Source organism: Perognathus longimembris, chromosome 12, assembly GCF_023159225.1.
Source record: "Perognathus longimembris pacificus isolate PPM17 chromosome 12, ASM2315922v1, whole genome shotgun sequence".
NCBI classification, from domain to species: Eukaryota; Metazoa; Chordata; class Mammalia; order Rodentia; family Heteromyidae; genus Perognathus; species Perognathus longimembris.
In genome coordinates this window covers 28,969,896-28,985,506 of record NC_063172.1, presented here as the reverse complement: position 1 = coordinate 28,985,506, position 15,611 = coordinate 28,969,896, and the positions used below count along the sequence as shown (strand labels likewise).

The window sequence follows — 15,611 nt, the reverse complement described above, 5'->3', positions numbered from 1 at the left end:
GGTAAAAGAATATTTAAAAGAACCCGTAGTTTCTATTAAAATAAGCATAATGTACTATGATAATTTTAAACAAGTACATCACCTTTACAATAACAATAACATATATATGGGGATATAATTTGTGTCTATAGAACTACTATAGAATAATTCATATCTTTTTGTATATCTCAAGTAGCAAATCATTTTTAATGAAAGAAATAGCACACGGATCATATAAGGGACATAGAATTCCTAGTGGGAGATGATGTCAGAGAAGTAGGCCAGGACCAGAATATGATGATCTTATTTGACAATTTAAAAAATCTCAACTTTACCCTAAAACTTTTGGGGCTACCAATGATTTTTAAAGCAGAGAAATGACAAGTCTAATGGGATACACATAGCCACCAATCACCAAATGGTACATATGTTCCTTACTGTGTCATTCTCTTTTCCTAGGGGAAATGTGTACCTTTCGGATCACCACACATTTTGGGATGTTAATTTCACCTGTGTGTTCCTCCCCACCAGACTATGAACTGTTGACATGACCAACTTTTACCTTTGATTGTTAGCACTGCAGTTGGTCTATAATTGTTCAAGAAATGCTCATTGCGATAATAAACCTGCACCTATAACCACATGTGTGTGCGCGCACACACACACACACACACACACACACACACCTTATGGGTTAGTATTCATAAAAAGGTAAGGTATAGAAGGATGCGCTCACAAGGTTAAAAGGGAACGTATGTACTGTTCAACCATAATAAAGTCCCCCAGATATTTTCATTATCTAAAAGATAATTTTTTAAAGAAAGGCCAAAGAGGGGCTGGGGATATAGCCTAGTGGCAAAAGCGCTTGCCTCGTATACATGAAGCCCTGGGTTCGATTCCCCAGCACCACATATACAGAAAATGGCCAGAAGTGGTGCTGTGGCTCAAGTGGCAGAGTGCTAGCCTTGAGCAAAAAGAAGCCAGGGACAGTGCTCAGGCCCAGAGTCTAAGCTCCAGGACTGGCAAAAAAAAAAAAAAAAAAAAGAAAGTCCAAAGATACAATAATCTTTTCACTTTAAATTTTCACATGTTATGTACTCATATGACAAAAGTTTTAGTCATAGGTAGTTTAAGAAAAATGGAAGTAAATTTGGCTCTCATTGTTTTTCTTACCAATATAGAAGTAAAGGTTTTACAACCTCAACTTGAATATTTTTTAAATGGGCATCAGTCCACTGAGATCCATCTAATAGTTTCAGTTTTGATAAGATTTCTGGAGAAAGGTAGCACTCTCCACTGCTCACAAGATAGCATTTTTTCATCTTCTCAAGATGTCTGAAATAAAGTTACACGACACACACATACACTAGAATACTCCACTAGTCAAATGTAAATGTTCAGACAAGTAATAAACTATGTCAAAATCAACACTGATTTATAGTTCTAAGTCTTTCTGTGGAGATAAAATATTTCTCAATTTGTCTTCTAATTAAACTGAATAGTCTTGCAAAGCTCCACATCCTAATCTCCAGAATTTGTAAATTTGTTACCTAAATCCTTTGGACTTTCAGAATAGTTTATTTAGGCCACTGAGTTTGTGGCCATTTGTTATATCAATTATGGGAACTATATTATTGATTCTCAAAAAAACTCTACAGTTTCTTGAACAAAATGTCCCTGGTAGGGGCTGGGGATATGGCCTAGTGGCAAGAGAGCTTGCCTCCCATACATGAAGCCCTAGGTTCGATTCCCCAGCACCACATATACAGAAAACGGCCAGAAGGGGCGCTGTGGCTCAAGTGGCAGAGTGCTAGCCTTGAGCAAAAAGAAAGCCAGGGACAGTGCTCAGGCCCTGAGTCCAAGGCCCAGGACTGGCCAAAAAAAAAGTCCCTGGTAATGACTATACCATGACCAACCATAATCACCTATTTGGTGACCCCTGATCTTCTAACTATTAAGCTTTGTGATTTGTATATCATCAAAATAACTGGAACAAACCAGTCTCTAAGAACTGCAGTCTATTATAGATAATCCACTTTAAAGCAAATCAGGAAACTATAGACAAAAATAAGAACTTCCTAAAGTACTGTCCTTCTAAGATTCTTAGACTTACATTACCCCAAAACTTATGGAGCTGGCTAATGAAAGACCTCAGCCCTTTGGAGCTCTGGGAACTTTCTAGCATAGAGACTTATTCAAATATTCAGGTATGTGACATCTAACCAAAGATCATGAAATCTGTTACCCAAGTAGATTGCTAAGGGGAAAAAAGTCCTGAAATCAGCATAAGTATCTATCTTATACAAGCATGGCTATATACTAGGTAAATTTTTTCTAGTAGAGTTCTATATTATTGGAATATTACAATGCTTACATAGAATCATTTTTGACCAGTTCTAAAGTTAACAGAATGAAGCATGCAAACCCAAATACTTGCAATTGTTACCCAGAAGCTATAAAATCAGAAAACTTGCAGAATCAAAATGTATTATAAAAAATAGACCTTATTATTATTGTTCATTCTTTCAAAAGTACAAATTATACATTTTTATATTTATTTCAGGCTTTCTGCCAATGCTTTAAAGACCCAAACAGGCATTCTGTGGTTTATTTATTTATTTATTTTATTATTTTTTTTTTTTGCCAGTCCTGGGCCTTGGACTCAGGGCCTAAGCACTGTCCCTGGCTTCTTCCCGCTCAAGGCTAGCACTCTGCCACTTGAGCCACAGCGCCGCTTCTGGCCGTTTTCTGTATATGTGGTGCTGGGGAATCGAACCTAGGGCCTCGGGTATACCGAGGCAGGCACTCTTGCCACTAGGCTATATCCCCAGCCCCTCTGTGGTTTATTTTTAACACTATTAATAAAATTAGAAATACCTTTGATGTCGTCCAGGCTCCTTAAGAACTTTTAACCTCTCGATATCCATCCAGAGCCACCAATATCTTTCTCCTAATGTGCCCTTTATAAACTTCTTAAATCTTTCAAATTCCTTTCTATTGCCAATGTCATAAGTTCTGTGAGAAACACACCAGTCAGCCCTGGTCTCAGGTCCAATGCTCTCACTCGTAGAACTTAGACTTATTTTTCCTAGATTGTCTTCTAGGATTTCATTTGTGGATACAGGTGCTCTACCGAATAACTTTTGACCAAAGACAGAGTCAAAATAATCATCAAATGACACTTGTGCTACGTGGGTGAAGTCTATAAAGTCTGGGCTTTCAAAAACTAGCCCAGTGATTTTCTGAATGGCTCTATTCAAAACAAAGACCACAAAGGAGTTTAAGAATTCTTCACATGTTGAGAAATGTACTGTCAGGTGTCTCTCAATCTCACTTTCTTGCTTTTCAAGGTATATTCTCAGAAGAGCTTGAGAGGCAGTGTCTTTTATAGAAACAGACCCTTCTTCTTCTTCTTCCAGTGAAATTAAGTTCGATGGGCCTTTTTTTGTCCTGGGGTGAACACCATCATCAAAGATAAAACTCTCTGTATTAAATCATAAAATGACATTAGGTTAGAAATGAATACAATTTTTTATTATTAAATAGATGCTACCTAGAGCATTGACAAATGGGTTTATCATAGAGAATGACTGCACTGACTACTATCTTCAGGAAGATTCCGAGGACACTTGCAAGAGGAAGGTTGAGAACAAGAAGAGAAAGCTAGAAGAATAAAGAGGGGAAGAAGAGAGAATTCAGGCAAGAATTCATTGCATATATCACAGAATTGCAAAATATAAGGGAAGTCTTGGGCCAAATGGGGGTTGAGGATGTTAAAATGTCAAAGATCAAGATGCATTGTACACATTAACTGTTTTGTTAAATGGCAAAAATAAAAAAATAAAAATCAATACATAACCTAAAATTTAAGAAAAGTGAGCCAGACACTGATGGCTCACAGCTATAATCCTAGCTACTCAGGAGGCTGAGATTTGAGGATTGTGCTTCAAATCCCTGGCAGAAAAATCCATGAGATTCTTACCTCCAATTAACCACTAGAAAACCAGAAGTGGAGGGCTGGGAATAAAGAGCTTGCCTCATATAAATGAAGCCCTGGGTTCGATTCCTCAGCATCACATATATAGAGAGAGAGAAAAGGCCAGAAGTGGCACTGTGGCTTAAGTGGTAGAGTGCTAACCTTGAGCAAAAAGAAGCCAGGGACAGTGCTCAGGCCCTGAGTTCAAGCTCCAGGACTGGCAAAAAAAAAAAGAAAGAAAGAAAAGAAAAGAAAACCAGAAGTGGAGCTGTGTTTCAAAGTGGTGAAGTGCTAGCCAGATTCCAAGTAGAAAACTGCATTTAAAAAAAAATCACACAGTGTGACCTCAGAGAAAGGAGGGACATAACTGCCTCCAGGTATGCCAGTTACCTAGGTAACTGGATGGAGACAAACAGGTGAGTACACCTGCAGCCCTCCTGAGAGTGGACCTCACAGATAACCTGTTTCTTTCTGGGTGCAAGTTTAAGAGCAGCTGTCCTATCGAACTTGCTCTTGTCTCAACCTTGCTCTCCCCAGCAGCCTGTGGGTGGAGCCAGGCAAGATTAAGCTCTCCAAAAGAGAAATCAATGATTTAATTTTTACGTACAAGAAGAAAAGGAGGGAATGTAATATGGAGGTCAGATCTGGCCAGCGCCATCATTGGCTGTTGAGGGGAGTCAGACTGACCCCATCTCAGATTAAAGAGAGCAGAACTCGACTCCATCTTCACTAAGATCTCCCTGCCCTATTCAGGGAAGTTCCCCTTGGCTGTGATAAGATTGTATAAACTGCTTGACCACCTGAGTAGTGTGACATTCAAGGTTAAACCTGTGCCCTCCGGTGAGTAGGCGTATCCGCCTGCATCGTGTGAGCCCCGCCAAATCCATGTGCCAAGTCTAACTAACATGATAGGTTGGTTTCAACAGTTGCTATGAGGCAGATTGTAACTTCATTGGCCACCTGCATGTGGCAAGCTTGACCAGGTGGTGTTTGCATTTATAACCCGACCCGGAGCATGGCCTGGGGCGCGCGGTCCCAGCTCTCGAGTCTAGGCTGCAGCCCTGGCCGGCCAGCCTGCTTTTCACGGTTGCTGTTCCAGCTCCCAAGTCTGGGCGGTGACCCTGGCCGGTCAGTATACTTTTTACTTCCCCAATAAATCCATCTTTTTACTTGAAAAAAAAAAATCACGCAGCTAATAGGTGTTTCAATGAGATTCTAAACCCACCTCATTTTCATTCTATCAACTTGCTTCTCCAAAAGTGAGTGTGGTGGTGCAAGCTTATACTCCCAGCACTCAGATGTTGAGGGCAAGAAATAGTGACTTTGTGACTCGTCTGGGCCATGTAGCAAAGACCCCATTCTCAAGAACAAAACAGTAGGAAGTGAAATCGAGTCAGGGGCTATGTGGATGATTTTTTTTTTCCCTCCCCAATCGCTAAGTGCTGTCCTGAAAGATTAGAGCAAACAAGACTTGAAGACATCTCTGAAGTCGTTTTTGTCCTTTCTTTTGCTTACCGGAAGCAGCTGGAATAACTGGTTGTATGATTTTGCTGTGGGATATATTGCAGGGTAAGGAAAAGGTGGAGACTGTTTGCTGACTTTGCTTTGCTAGTGAAAACCAATCTTTTGTTTGTGTGTAGGAGGCCTAGGGGGAGAAAGAGACATATTAGTTTAACAAAAGATGGAATTAATGTAAAAATAAATACATACATGCTTTGGGGTGATATGCAAGTATACATAAGTATATAACAGAAATATGGTAGAATCAAGGGGAGGAGGGCAGGTGAATGTAGAGAGGAAAGAGGTGGGAATATACTCATAAAATTCAATACCTATCCTACAGAGTTAACCAAAATTGAGTGAAAAGGTGAAGTTCGGGGGGCTGGGGGAGAATGACGATCAATATTCGTTGTGTTCACATACTACTTTGTTGAATGGTAACTTCTTTGTACAACTACTTAAAGATAAAAATAAAATTAGAAAAAAAGATTTACAATATTCCTCCAGTCACAAAATAGACAAATCTTTATAACACTAGTCAATGCTGTGCAATATGTAGCAGAAAACTATTCTATAAAAATATTGCACTGAAATGCATTGGCTAAAGGAATAACAGGAAGAACATTTTAGTCCAGATTTTTTATATTGATTAGCAAAGAAAGAAGTATGTCATATAACCATGAAATACTTTTTTACTCCCACTCTCAGTTTATTGCTGACCAAAGCAGAGCACAAAACTCTACTTCCCAGATTCACTTTAATTTTTTACTCCATTTTATTAACTTCACATGTAAAGAGCCAGAACAATACCTCTGATTGATCTTCCCTTGACATGTTTATTGGTCCTAACCATCAGTATGTATTTTTATGAGATTCCTGAAATTTATACAGTGTCTAAATTAAGAGAAAAATAAAAACTTAAAAATTAGTATAAGAAAGAAGGAAATATCCCTCCAGTACATCACCAAACATTATTCAGCAAAAATAATGACACTGGTAAAAAAAAAATTTAACACTTTTGATAAATATTATCAAAATGTCTATTGCCCACACTGACTAGGAGGTACAAAATGAAGAGAAAAAAGTTCAAGTAACCTAGAGTATCCATTCTAACACAATTAGAAAAGAGGTTTCTTCTTGTATAACTTTTTTTGTTGTTTTTGGTCCTGGTGCTTTAACTCAGGACCTCAGCTCTGTCCCTAAGCTCTGTGCTTAAGGTTAGTGCTCTGCAATTTGAACCACAATGCCACTTCCAGCTTTTTCTGTTTATGTAGTGCTGAGAAATTGAAGCTAGGGCTTCTTGCATGCTAGACAAGCACTCTACCACTAAGCCACCTTCCCAGCCACTGTACAACATATTTGATCAGCCATCTGGAATATTCTGCTGAGAAGAATTTGGAGCCATGTGCTAGCTCAGCAGAAAGACAGTTTTTCATGGATGGAGATGAAGACTAACAGCATAAGGCTGGGAATGTGGCTTAGTGGTAGAGTGCTTGTCTAGCATGCATGAAGCCCTGGGTTTGATTCCATAGTACCACATATACAGAAAAAGCCAAAAGTGGCGCTGTGGCTCAAGTGGTAGAGTGCTAACCTTGAGCAAAAGGAAGCTCAGGGACAGTGCCCAGGCTCTGAGTTCAAGCCCCAGGATAGGAAAAAAAAAAAAAAACTAACAGCACACAGGCCACATATTTGTCATTGCTTATTTCATATACATTTGTGTATCGGTAGCATGTTGTGGAGTCTTTATCTCCATTTCTAGCCTGGGAAGAAGGAAATGTTTCTTGCTCTTTTTCTATTTTTCCCTACTTAAACCTGCCACACTAAAATAAATCCTTGCTAAAACTTTCACCTTGTGAGATTCTTTTCTTTGTGAGATATTCTGGAGTGTTTTTTCAAGAGTGGATCTCAAGGACCTCTGATTTAGAGTGGAACCATAGTATAGTGAAGCTGTTGCCAATACTGTACTCTTAACAACCGAGAAGTACCACTGGTGCTGGGTCACTTCTATCCAAATGTACTCATATACCCCAACATTTGTGCAGTCATGGAGGACAAAGTTATCTTTAAATGGTCTTTTATTATGGTAACGCATTTTACTACTGAGTAATTATCTAAACAATAGAAAGAAAACTCAATTTACCATCTCGGTGTACAAAATTAATTGAATCCAAATGGCAACGGTATTGGAATAAAACACCGATTATTTTTGCTTCCTGGGTGATGCTGAGTGTGTTCTTTAATCTTTCTTCTGTTACTTCACAGAATAATGAGAATTATACTTCTAATTGTATTTCAGGTGAAATAGTACAGAGCAAATATGTTAGCATAACTATATTCCTAATACAGAATTATTACTAATTGTGCCTGAGAGATATTTTACATCATTTTCCCTGTTCAAGTACTACAAATTAAATTCATGCCTCTGAAATGAAATTTCATTGAAGTGCCAAGATATAAAAAAAAGATAATACTTTTACCTCACCGAGAGAAATGTAGAACTTTTTCATAATTATCAGATCTTCTTCATCAGTGAGGGAAGGCGGTGGGCTGGGGGTTTTTCTTAGGATCCAGGGGGCAAAATTTGCACCTATTGTAAAATTCATACCTGACTTGCTCCATCGTACTTGTGAGACCAATTTGGCTAACCTGCATTTCAGAAATCACAAATTTTATAATACGTTTCAAGTATGGCAGAATTCAGGAAAACAAAAGTTAAAGTTTGAATTTGTAAATTTAAGCCAGTCTTTCCTTCTAACTCTGCAGGATGAGCCTAAGGGTTTCCTTAGGCTCTACTGAAGTTAACAGTGTCTCATAGACCTCTTCATTGACTAATAATTCTTGTTTTATTTTTATTGAAAAAATGCATCTTCTGAGCAAAGCTTAAACTTTGGTAACATTTGAGAACATTACACACTTACACTTTAAAAGCTATGGTACATAAAGAACAACCTCAGCCTTGTGCTGACATTCTTTTTGACATCATATTAACCAACATTTTAATCATTTATAAACTCTTGTATATAAGTACCACTATCAGTATAATATTAATAACTTAATTTAAAGATAAATTTAAGAGTATAATGATCAAAGAAGTATAACTGAAATATAATTTTGCTAAGAAATCACAAAAAAAACAACTTCAGGTGAAAGAAAAACATACATGGAAAAATATGTATGCTGATGAGACTATAATACCTGTATTCAAAATAGCAATCACTTTCCAGAAATGCTGGAAGTCTTTCTTTTTTGATCCATTTAATACCTTGTTCACGATTGAGACACTATTTGGAGAAAGTGAAAAAAGAAAAAAAGTGTCAAAGAAAATCATCTTTCAGGACAATTGAAGCCTAACCATAAGAACAATATGATCTCTGTCACTAGGGGCTTCTATTTCCACAACAGAGAATGATAATGCTGACCCACAAATGTGAGTCCAGCCATTCTTGCCCCTCACATTTCTCTACATCTCTGAGTAACTATCATCTCCAACTTATAGATTAGTACATTGAATTCAGAAAAGTTAGTAACATATTGAAAAAGGAGGAAAAGGGGTGGCAGACAGTTTAGCTTTAGTAGTATGTGTGTTTTGGAGGTGGGGGGCGCGGGTCCTGGGGCTTGAACTCAAAGCCTGGGCACTGTCTTTGTCCTTGGGATTTGTTTTGTTCAAGGCTAGTGCTCTATTACTAGAACCAAAACCTCCACCTCTAGCTTTTGGGTGGTTAACTGAAGTAAGAGTCTCAGGGACTTTTCAAACACTAATCTTCAGATCTCAGCTCCTGAGTCACTAGGATTACAAGCATAAGACACTGGCACCTAGCCACCTTTAGCCTTTTTGCTTCTATAAAATGAATAAAGAATAATCACAAACAGGAAAAGAACCTCCAAGAAAATTCAAGTCACCAAGGCCACTGAGACCTCATTCTAGTTTTAAATATTTTTTTGTTAAAAATTAAGCATCCGTTAGCATTCTCCAGGAGGTATCGAGGTTAATATACAGTGGGAGTCCACATGGGCTCCAAACCCATAAAAGTTTTCCATAGATCATGCCCTGAACTCTGACCTAAACCATGACTAGCTGGGTGGAAGCACAGGGGTGAGTAGAGGAAGAAATAAAAAACAAATCTAGTAGTATTAGATCTCAGGATGCATCTGAGGAATGGAAGAAGGAAGGTGAAAGTAGGCAGGAGGCTCACTGTGGAAAAACAAAACTTAACATTAAGAAATTTAGATTTTACCCATGGTATGTGTCCAATACAAAGTTATTGGGTGTTTATGAGGCTACTACTCATCCTAAAACATTCACCTTCATATTGACACTATTTCCTTCCTTATATTCACTTTTCCCAGATTTAAAAGAATGTCAAGGGGCTGGGAATGTGGCCTAGTGGTAGAGGGCTTGTCTAGCATGCATGAAGCCCTGGGTTCGATTCCTCAGCACCACATATACAGAAAAAGCCTGGAGTGGCGCTGTGGCTCAAGTAGTAGAGTGCTAGCCTTGAGCACAAAGAAGTGAGGGACAGTGCTCAGGCCCTGAGTTCAAGCCCCAGGACTGGCAAAAACAAAGAACGTCAGAACCTAGACAAATGCTACTAGTAAGTAAAACAACCAATAAAATACATGCATAAGTGGTAGGTAAATATGTCTGCATGTACATGGCTTCCTCGGACCATCTCCTACAAGGAAGAGTTGTGTTGTGACAGTAGCAATAGAGTCAACACACGGACCATGGCAGATCCCACTGAGAAAAGTGAGTGGTCACACAGCAGTGCTGCAGCATCGGAGGTGCAAAATGCTCACCATGTGGCACAAAGACATTAGGCTCCTACTGTTGGAAAACTGGGCACACAATAGTTTCCTCTGACCTAGCAAAAACGACCACTTGTTCTCACCAAACAATCAGTCAAAAGAAAACTTCTAGACCCAGTTTGGCTATTACTTATGAGCTATGGATGTATACTAAGTACAGCATAACAAATACCTATAATTCAGAAAGAGAAGCCCAAGGACCTTCATATTAATTTTATCAGATGCTGCAAAATATAAACTCAATGACATTTTCTTACCATAATATTGTAGTTGACATTGATGGTTTCTTCTTCACTGGGGACATGCATTTGAGTAGGTTTAGCCTCATTCTTTCCTTTCCTTATAACATCATAGACAGGATTCCGAGGTTGCTGGTTTAGTAGAATTTTTTTCAACTGCTTTTCTAGAAGTTGTGGAGCCTCATTAATTATTTCAAAAACTCCATAATCCATATTAAATCTAATTGCTTCTGAAAATGTCTGCAAGATAATATAGGAAAAATTGAGAGAACTTTTAAATTCTGAAATTCACTATCTCTAAGGAGGACTTGATGTTTACACATGCACATGCATTCTTACTTTTGTTATGTTTAGTCATTTCTTCCTCTTTTTTAGGAACTCTGAAATCCCTTGACAAGAGATGTTAGATTCAATGACTTTCCTCACCAGTGAATTTATGCCATACAGTGTCAATGTAAACTACAGCAAAAGTTCCTCTTATATAAACATCTTACCTCTGTGATCCTTTGAATCTAGAGAAAAATAAGAACTTGGTTTTTATGAAGCTATGCTACCCTCTTAGAAGTAGAAGAGGTGGATTACTAGGGAAGAATGAACAAAGAAGAAATAATACTCCCATTATCTGTTTTATTCCCAAGAATCATGAAAGCAAACCATCTCCTTTCCCCAAAAGAAGAAAACTAAGCACAATATGTTCTTCATTTAAAACTATTTCAACACCATTCCTCACACTATGACAAAAAAGGACTGCAAGAGAATAACATGTCTGAGCTTTTCTCAGTAATTACTAAATGCTGCCAATTTTTATAACTAGATAGTATATGGAAGTTAGAAGTCTTCAGCCTGTTAATATATTCCAGTCTGTTAATAGACCTGGGCCTTCAGGTCAATCATTGAACACCTTTATGTCTCATTCCTGTAATTCTATCTGCCCAGAAGATTGAGATCTCAAGATCACAGTTCAAAGCCAATCTGGAAAAGAAAGTCTGTAAGACTCTTACCTCTAACTAACCAGCAAAAAAGCCAGAAGTAGAACTGTGGCTCAAATGGTAAAGTACCTTCCCTGAATGAAAAAACTAAGGGACAATTACCAAGCTCTGAGTTGAAACCCAAGTGCCAGCATGAAAAACAAAGAAGTCAATGTTTCTAAATCCAGAATCATGTCCATTTTCCATAGTATTCACTTATTTTATAGTACTTAGTGAACAGATCACTCATTCATGTAATTTATTTATGTTTAACCAAATGGTAGAAGACATCATGGGTAAGTGTTCATTTCTTTCAAGTTTTACTAAGGGATTTCTAGATACACAATAATTAAATAATAGGATGTCATTGTAAGACTGGAGCTAGAAATATATAAAAATAGATATTTGAATTAATATATAGATATGAGATTATATCTTGTCTTCCTTTCTAAGATTTAAAGTGCATGGACAGGCCAGAGCCAGTGGCTCCTGCCTGTAATCATAGCTACTTAAAAGATTTGAGGATCAAAGTTGTAAGCCAGCCTGGACAAAAAAAGTCTCACTGGCTCTATCTGCAATTAAGCACCACAGAAAGCTAGATTGGAACCAGGCTCCAATGGCCTACACCTGTAATCCCTCAGGAGGCTGAGATCTGAGAATCTCAGTTCAAAGCCAGCTCAGGTAGAGAAGTCCAGCTCAGGTAGAGAAGTCTTATCTCCAACTAACCACTAAAAAATTGGAAGTGGAAACTCATGGTGGGGAGGGGAAAGGGAAAAAGGGAGGGGGGAAGGGGGAATGAGGGACGAGGTAACAGTACAAGAAATGTATCCAGTGCCTAATGTATAAAACTGTAACATCTCTGTAATTCAGTTTGATTATATATATATATATATATATATATATATATATATATATATATTGGAAGTGGAGCTGTGGCTCAAGTGGCAGAGTGCTAGCCCTAATCACAAAAGCTCAGGGACAGAGCCCAGACCCTGAGTTCAAGCCCCAGGAATGGTACCAAAAATAAGAAAATGGCTCATATGGTAAGAGCACTAGCCATGAGTGTAAAAGCTGAACAAGAGTATGAAGGACCGAGTTCAGGCCCTGGTACCAACAATCAATCAATTAATCAATCAAATTCATACAGCTTGAGATAAGTATCTCCATAGAAACCTCAAAGCTAAGACTTACTGTCCCAAAATTGAAAGTAGAGCTCAATGATTAAGTATGAATAATTCTGAAAATTGTGTAGTTTTCTTTAATAAGTAGATTTTTATTGTCTTCTGCATTGTCTGCCTAATATGGAACTCAAACAATCATCTAAATATCATAAATATCCCCAAACTATACTACCACTAGACTAAAGAGATAAAAGAGTGCTGATAGCAGAGAACAAATTTATCTGGTTTTGGAAAAGGAAAGAAATTAAATGTGGCAGAAAATGGACATCAGATATTAATGGGGTGGGGGGAGGAAGCACTATAATGTAAAAGACCATCTGGAGCTGATTTCTTTTAGTTCTGAGCATCTATAGAACAAGTGAGCTAGTTTCATCTTTTTTTTTTTTTATTTTGGCCAGCCCTGGGGCTTGAACTCAGGGCCTGAGCACTGTCCCTGGCGGCGGCTTCTTCTTCTTCTTCTTCTTCTTCTTCTTCTTCTTCTTCTTCTTCTTCTTCTTCTTCTTCTTCTTCTTCTTCTTCGCTCAAGGCTAGCACTCTGCCACTTGAGCCACAGCGCCACTTCTGGCCTTTTCTATATATGTGGTGCTGAGGAATTGAACCTAGGGTTTCTTGTATACGAGGCAAGCACACTACCACTGGGCCATATTCCCAGCCCCCCCACCCCCCCAGTTTCATCTTTATTTGTTGCTTTCTTTTTTTTTTTTTCTGTCTCCTACCCTCAAATCTGGTAGCCAGTGGAACACAAAGGTGTGATAATCCAAAGTAAAGAATGTTGAACAATAGTTCAATGGAAAAAGAAAAATAAATCCTATACTAATCAAGTAAAAATAGGCTTAGATTAAAAAAATTAGACAGACTGTCATGTTCTGAGCCCCTATAAAATGTTTTTAGAGCTGTGGTATTAAATAGTTAAGATACAGTTGGCAGAAATAACAAGAGATAATAACTAGCTTATGGAATATCTGTCAAGGGCTGGGTATGTGATCAGCACCTATTAAATGCACTATCTTGAATCATTTCACCTTCCTAAGGTAGTATTTTTTTTTTGCAGGAAATGAATGCTTGAGATGGCCAATTAATAAGCTATAGATTTAGAGGCATGACATGATAGATAAGGGCCCTGGATATCAGTCAGTCCTGAGCATCCATTTTTCATTATATTGCTACACATATAAGAAAACAAATGTGCATGTACTGACCACTTTATGCTAGGCCTTGTGCAAAAGTAACAACTCCATAAAGTTAGGAGAGCAAAGACTCAAACCTACAGTGTTTTTATTTCAAAGGCTATGCTCTTGTTGATAATGATTTTACTAGTAAAGACACAGAAGCAGAAATGTAACATCTATGGGTAACTCATAGAAGTTCAATGCAGTTGTGATCAAACTAGATATAAAACAGGTAGAGTTTACCTACTTGAAGTGGATAAGATAGATAGGACCAACCCATAAAGATTTTATACACTATTTTAAGAAGCAAAGGCTTAGCATTGCTGAAGTTATCACAATACCCTACTTCAAATGATAGTTCAGTAAAGTCTCATTCTTGTCACTGTGAAAAAAATTATAGTCCAGAACAATAGTAAACAGCATGGTACTGACACAAACAGACATGAAGATCAATGGAATAAAAGATCTAGAAATAAATCCATGCAGCTACAATATCTGATTTTTTCCCAAAGGAATCCAAAATGTACATTGGAGAAAAGGAAGCTTCTTCAACAAGTAGCCCTGGGAAAACTGTGTATCTACATGCAGAAGATTGAAATTGAATTTCTCTCTCTCATTTTGTTCCAATACCAGGGCAAAGTAAATCAAGGATCTTAAAGCAAGACCCTAAACCTGACACCACTACAGGAAAGAACAGGAGAAACAGTAAAATGTGTTGAATAGGGAGTAACTTCCTGAATAGAATAGCTCAGAAAATTTGATTCAAGATTGACAAGTGAGATTATGTTAAACTAAAAAGTTTTAAAACAGCAAAGGTACAAGGAAAAGCAAACAAAGGAATATTAGAATCAAGCATCTTTATGATTAAATGAGACAAAATGTTCCTACTTTTCAAAAGAAAGGTATCCTAGCACACGGGAGTTTGAGGTAGGAAGATCTCAGGTTTGAGGTCAACCTGGGTTAGATAGTGAGACTGTTTTGAAATCAAACAAACAAATATAAATATATGTTAAAATATGTGTAATCTGCTCACAGTGGCACATGCCGCTTGGAAGATGGAGACAGGAGAATTGCTAAAGCCCAGGAGTTTAAGACTAATCCAGACAACACAGAGATTGTGTCTCAAAAACTGTAACGGTTAAACTTAATGTTCAAGATAAGAAGTTTTTCAAGTGTAAATCAATGTTCCCTATTTTTTCTTCTGTAGAAGAAAGGACTGCGTTATATAATTATAACCCTTCTGTACACCACCTTTATAATAACAATAATGTTTTTAAAGGACCATCTTGTCTTCAACATGGTTCTCAAGTTGATCAGTTTTCTTTTGGCATGAGAATGAGTCACTGATTCCTCAGTTAAAGATCATATGGAGTGGTGAATTTGGAAAAGCTCATGTTGTACAAATATGTTTAACAATAGATTTGTCCTTAGCATAACAATATGCCCTATTGAAAAGGAGGAAGAGGACACTTTTTAGAATGTAGGAAAACTTTATCTTCCTTCTTGCACACATTCATGGACTGGCACAGCACATAAAATCATCATTAATTCTTAACTCACTCTGGTCTCTGGACAGCCTGAAGAATTGTTTGCATAATGTGTGTACTGCAGCAGGCCTTTAAGCCATGAAAAGCACAATAGGTGTACAAAGTGGTGTGATGACAATAAGGATGCACTGACTTCAAGAAATTAAGGAATGACATTGTCCAAAAAGAAATGTACTCATTACTTGACTTATATAACTGTAACCACTCTGTACATCACCTTTATAACAACAATTTTAAAAAAGAGGA

At 37.7% G+C, this 15,611-nt stretch overlaps 1 protein-coding gene across 1 annotated transcript in view; it reads right to left on the bottom strand.

The window, feature by feature from the left end:
- Rgs22 (regulator of G protein signaling 22) overlaps positions 1-15,611 on the bottom strand; it is a 91,708-nt gene that overhangs the window by 61,505 nt on the left and 14,592 nt on the right. The window contains exons 4-9 of the mRNA XM_048358778.1: positions 10,519-10,740; positions 8,651-8,736; positions 7,933-8,101; positions 5,471-5,600; positions 2,857-3,463; positions 1,153-1,314 (exon numbers count right to left, since the gene is read on the bottom strand). Coding sequence (XP_048214735.1) covers positions 1,153-1,314; positions 2,857-3,463; positions 5,471-5,600; positions 7,933-8,101; positions 8,651-8,736; positions 10,519-10,740 — 1,376 coding nt within the window. The remainder of the gene's footprint in view (positions 1-1,152; positions 1,315-2,856; positions 3,464-5,470; positions 5,601-7,932; positions 8,102-8,650; positions 8,737-10,518; positions 10,741-15,611) is intronic.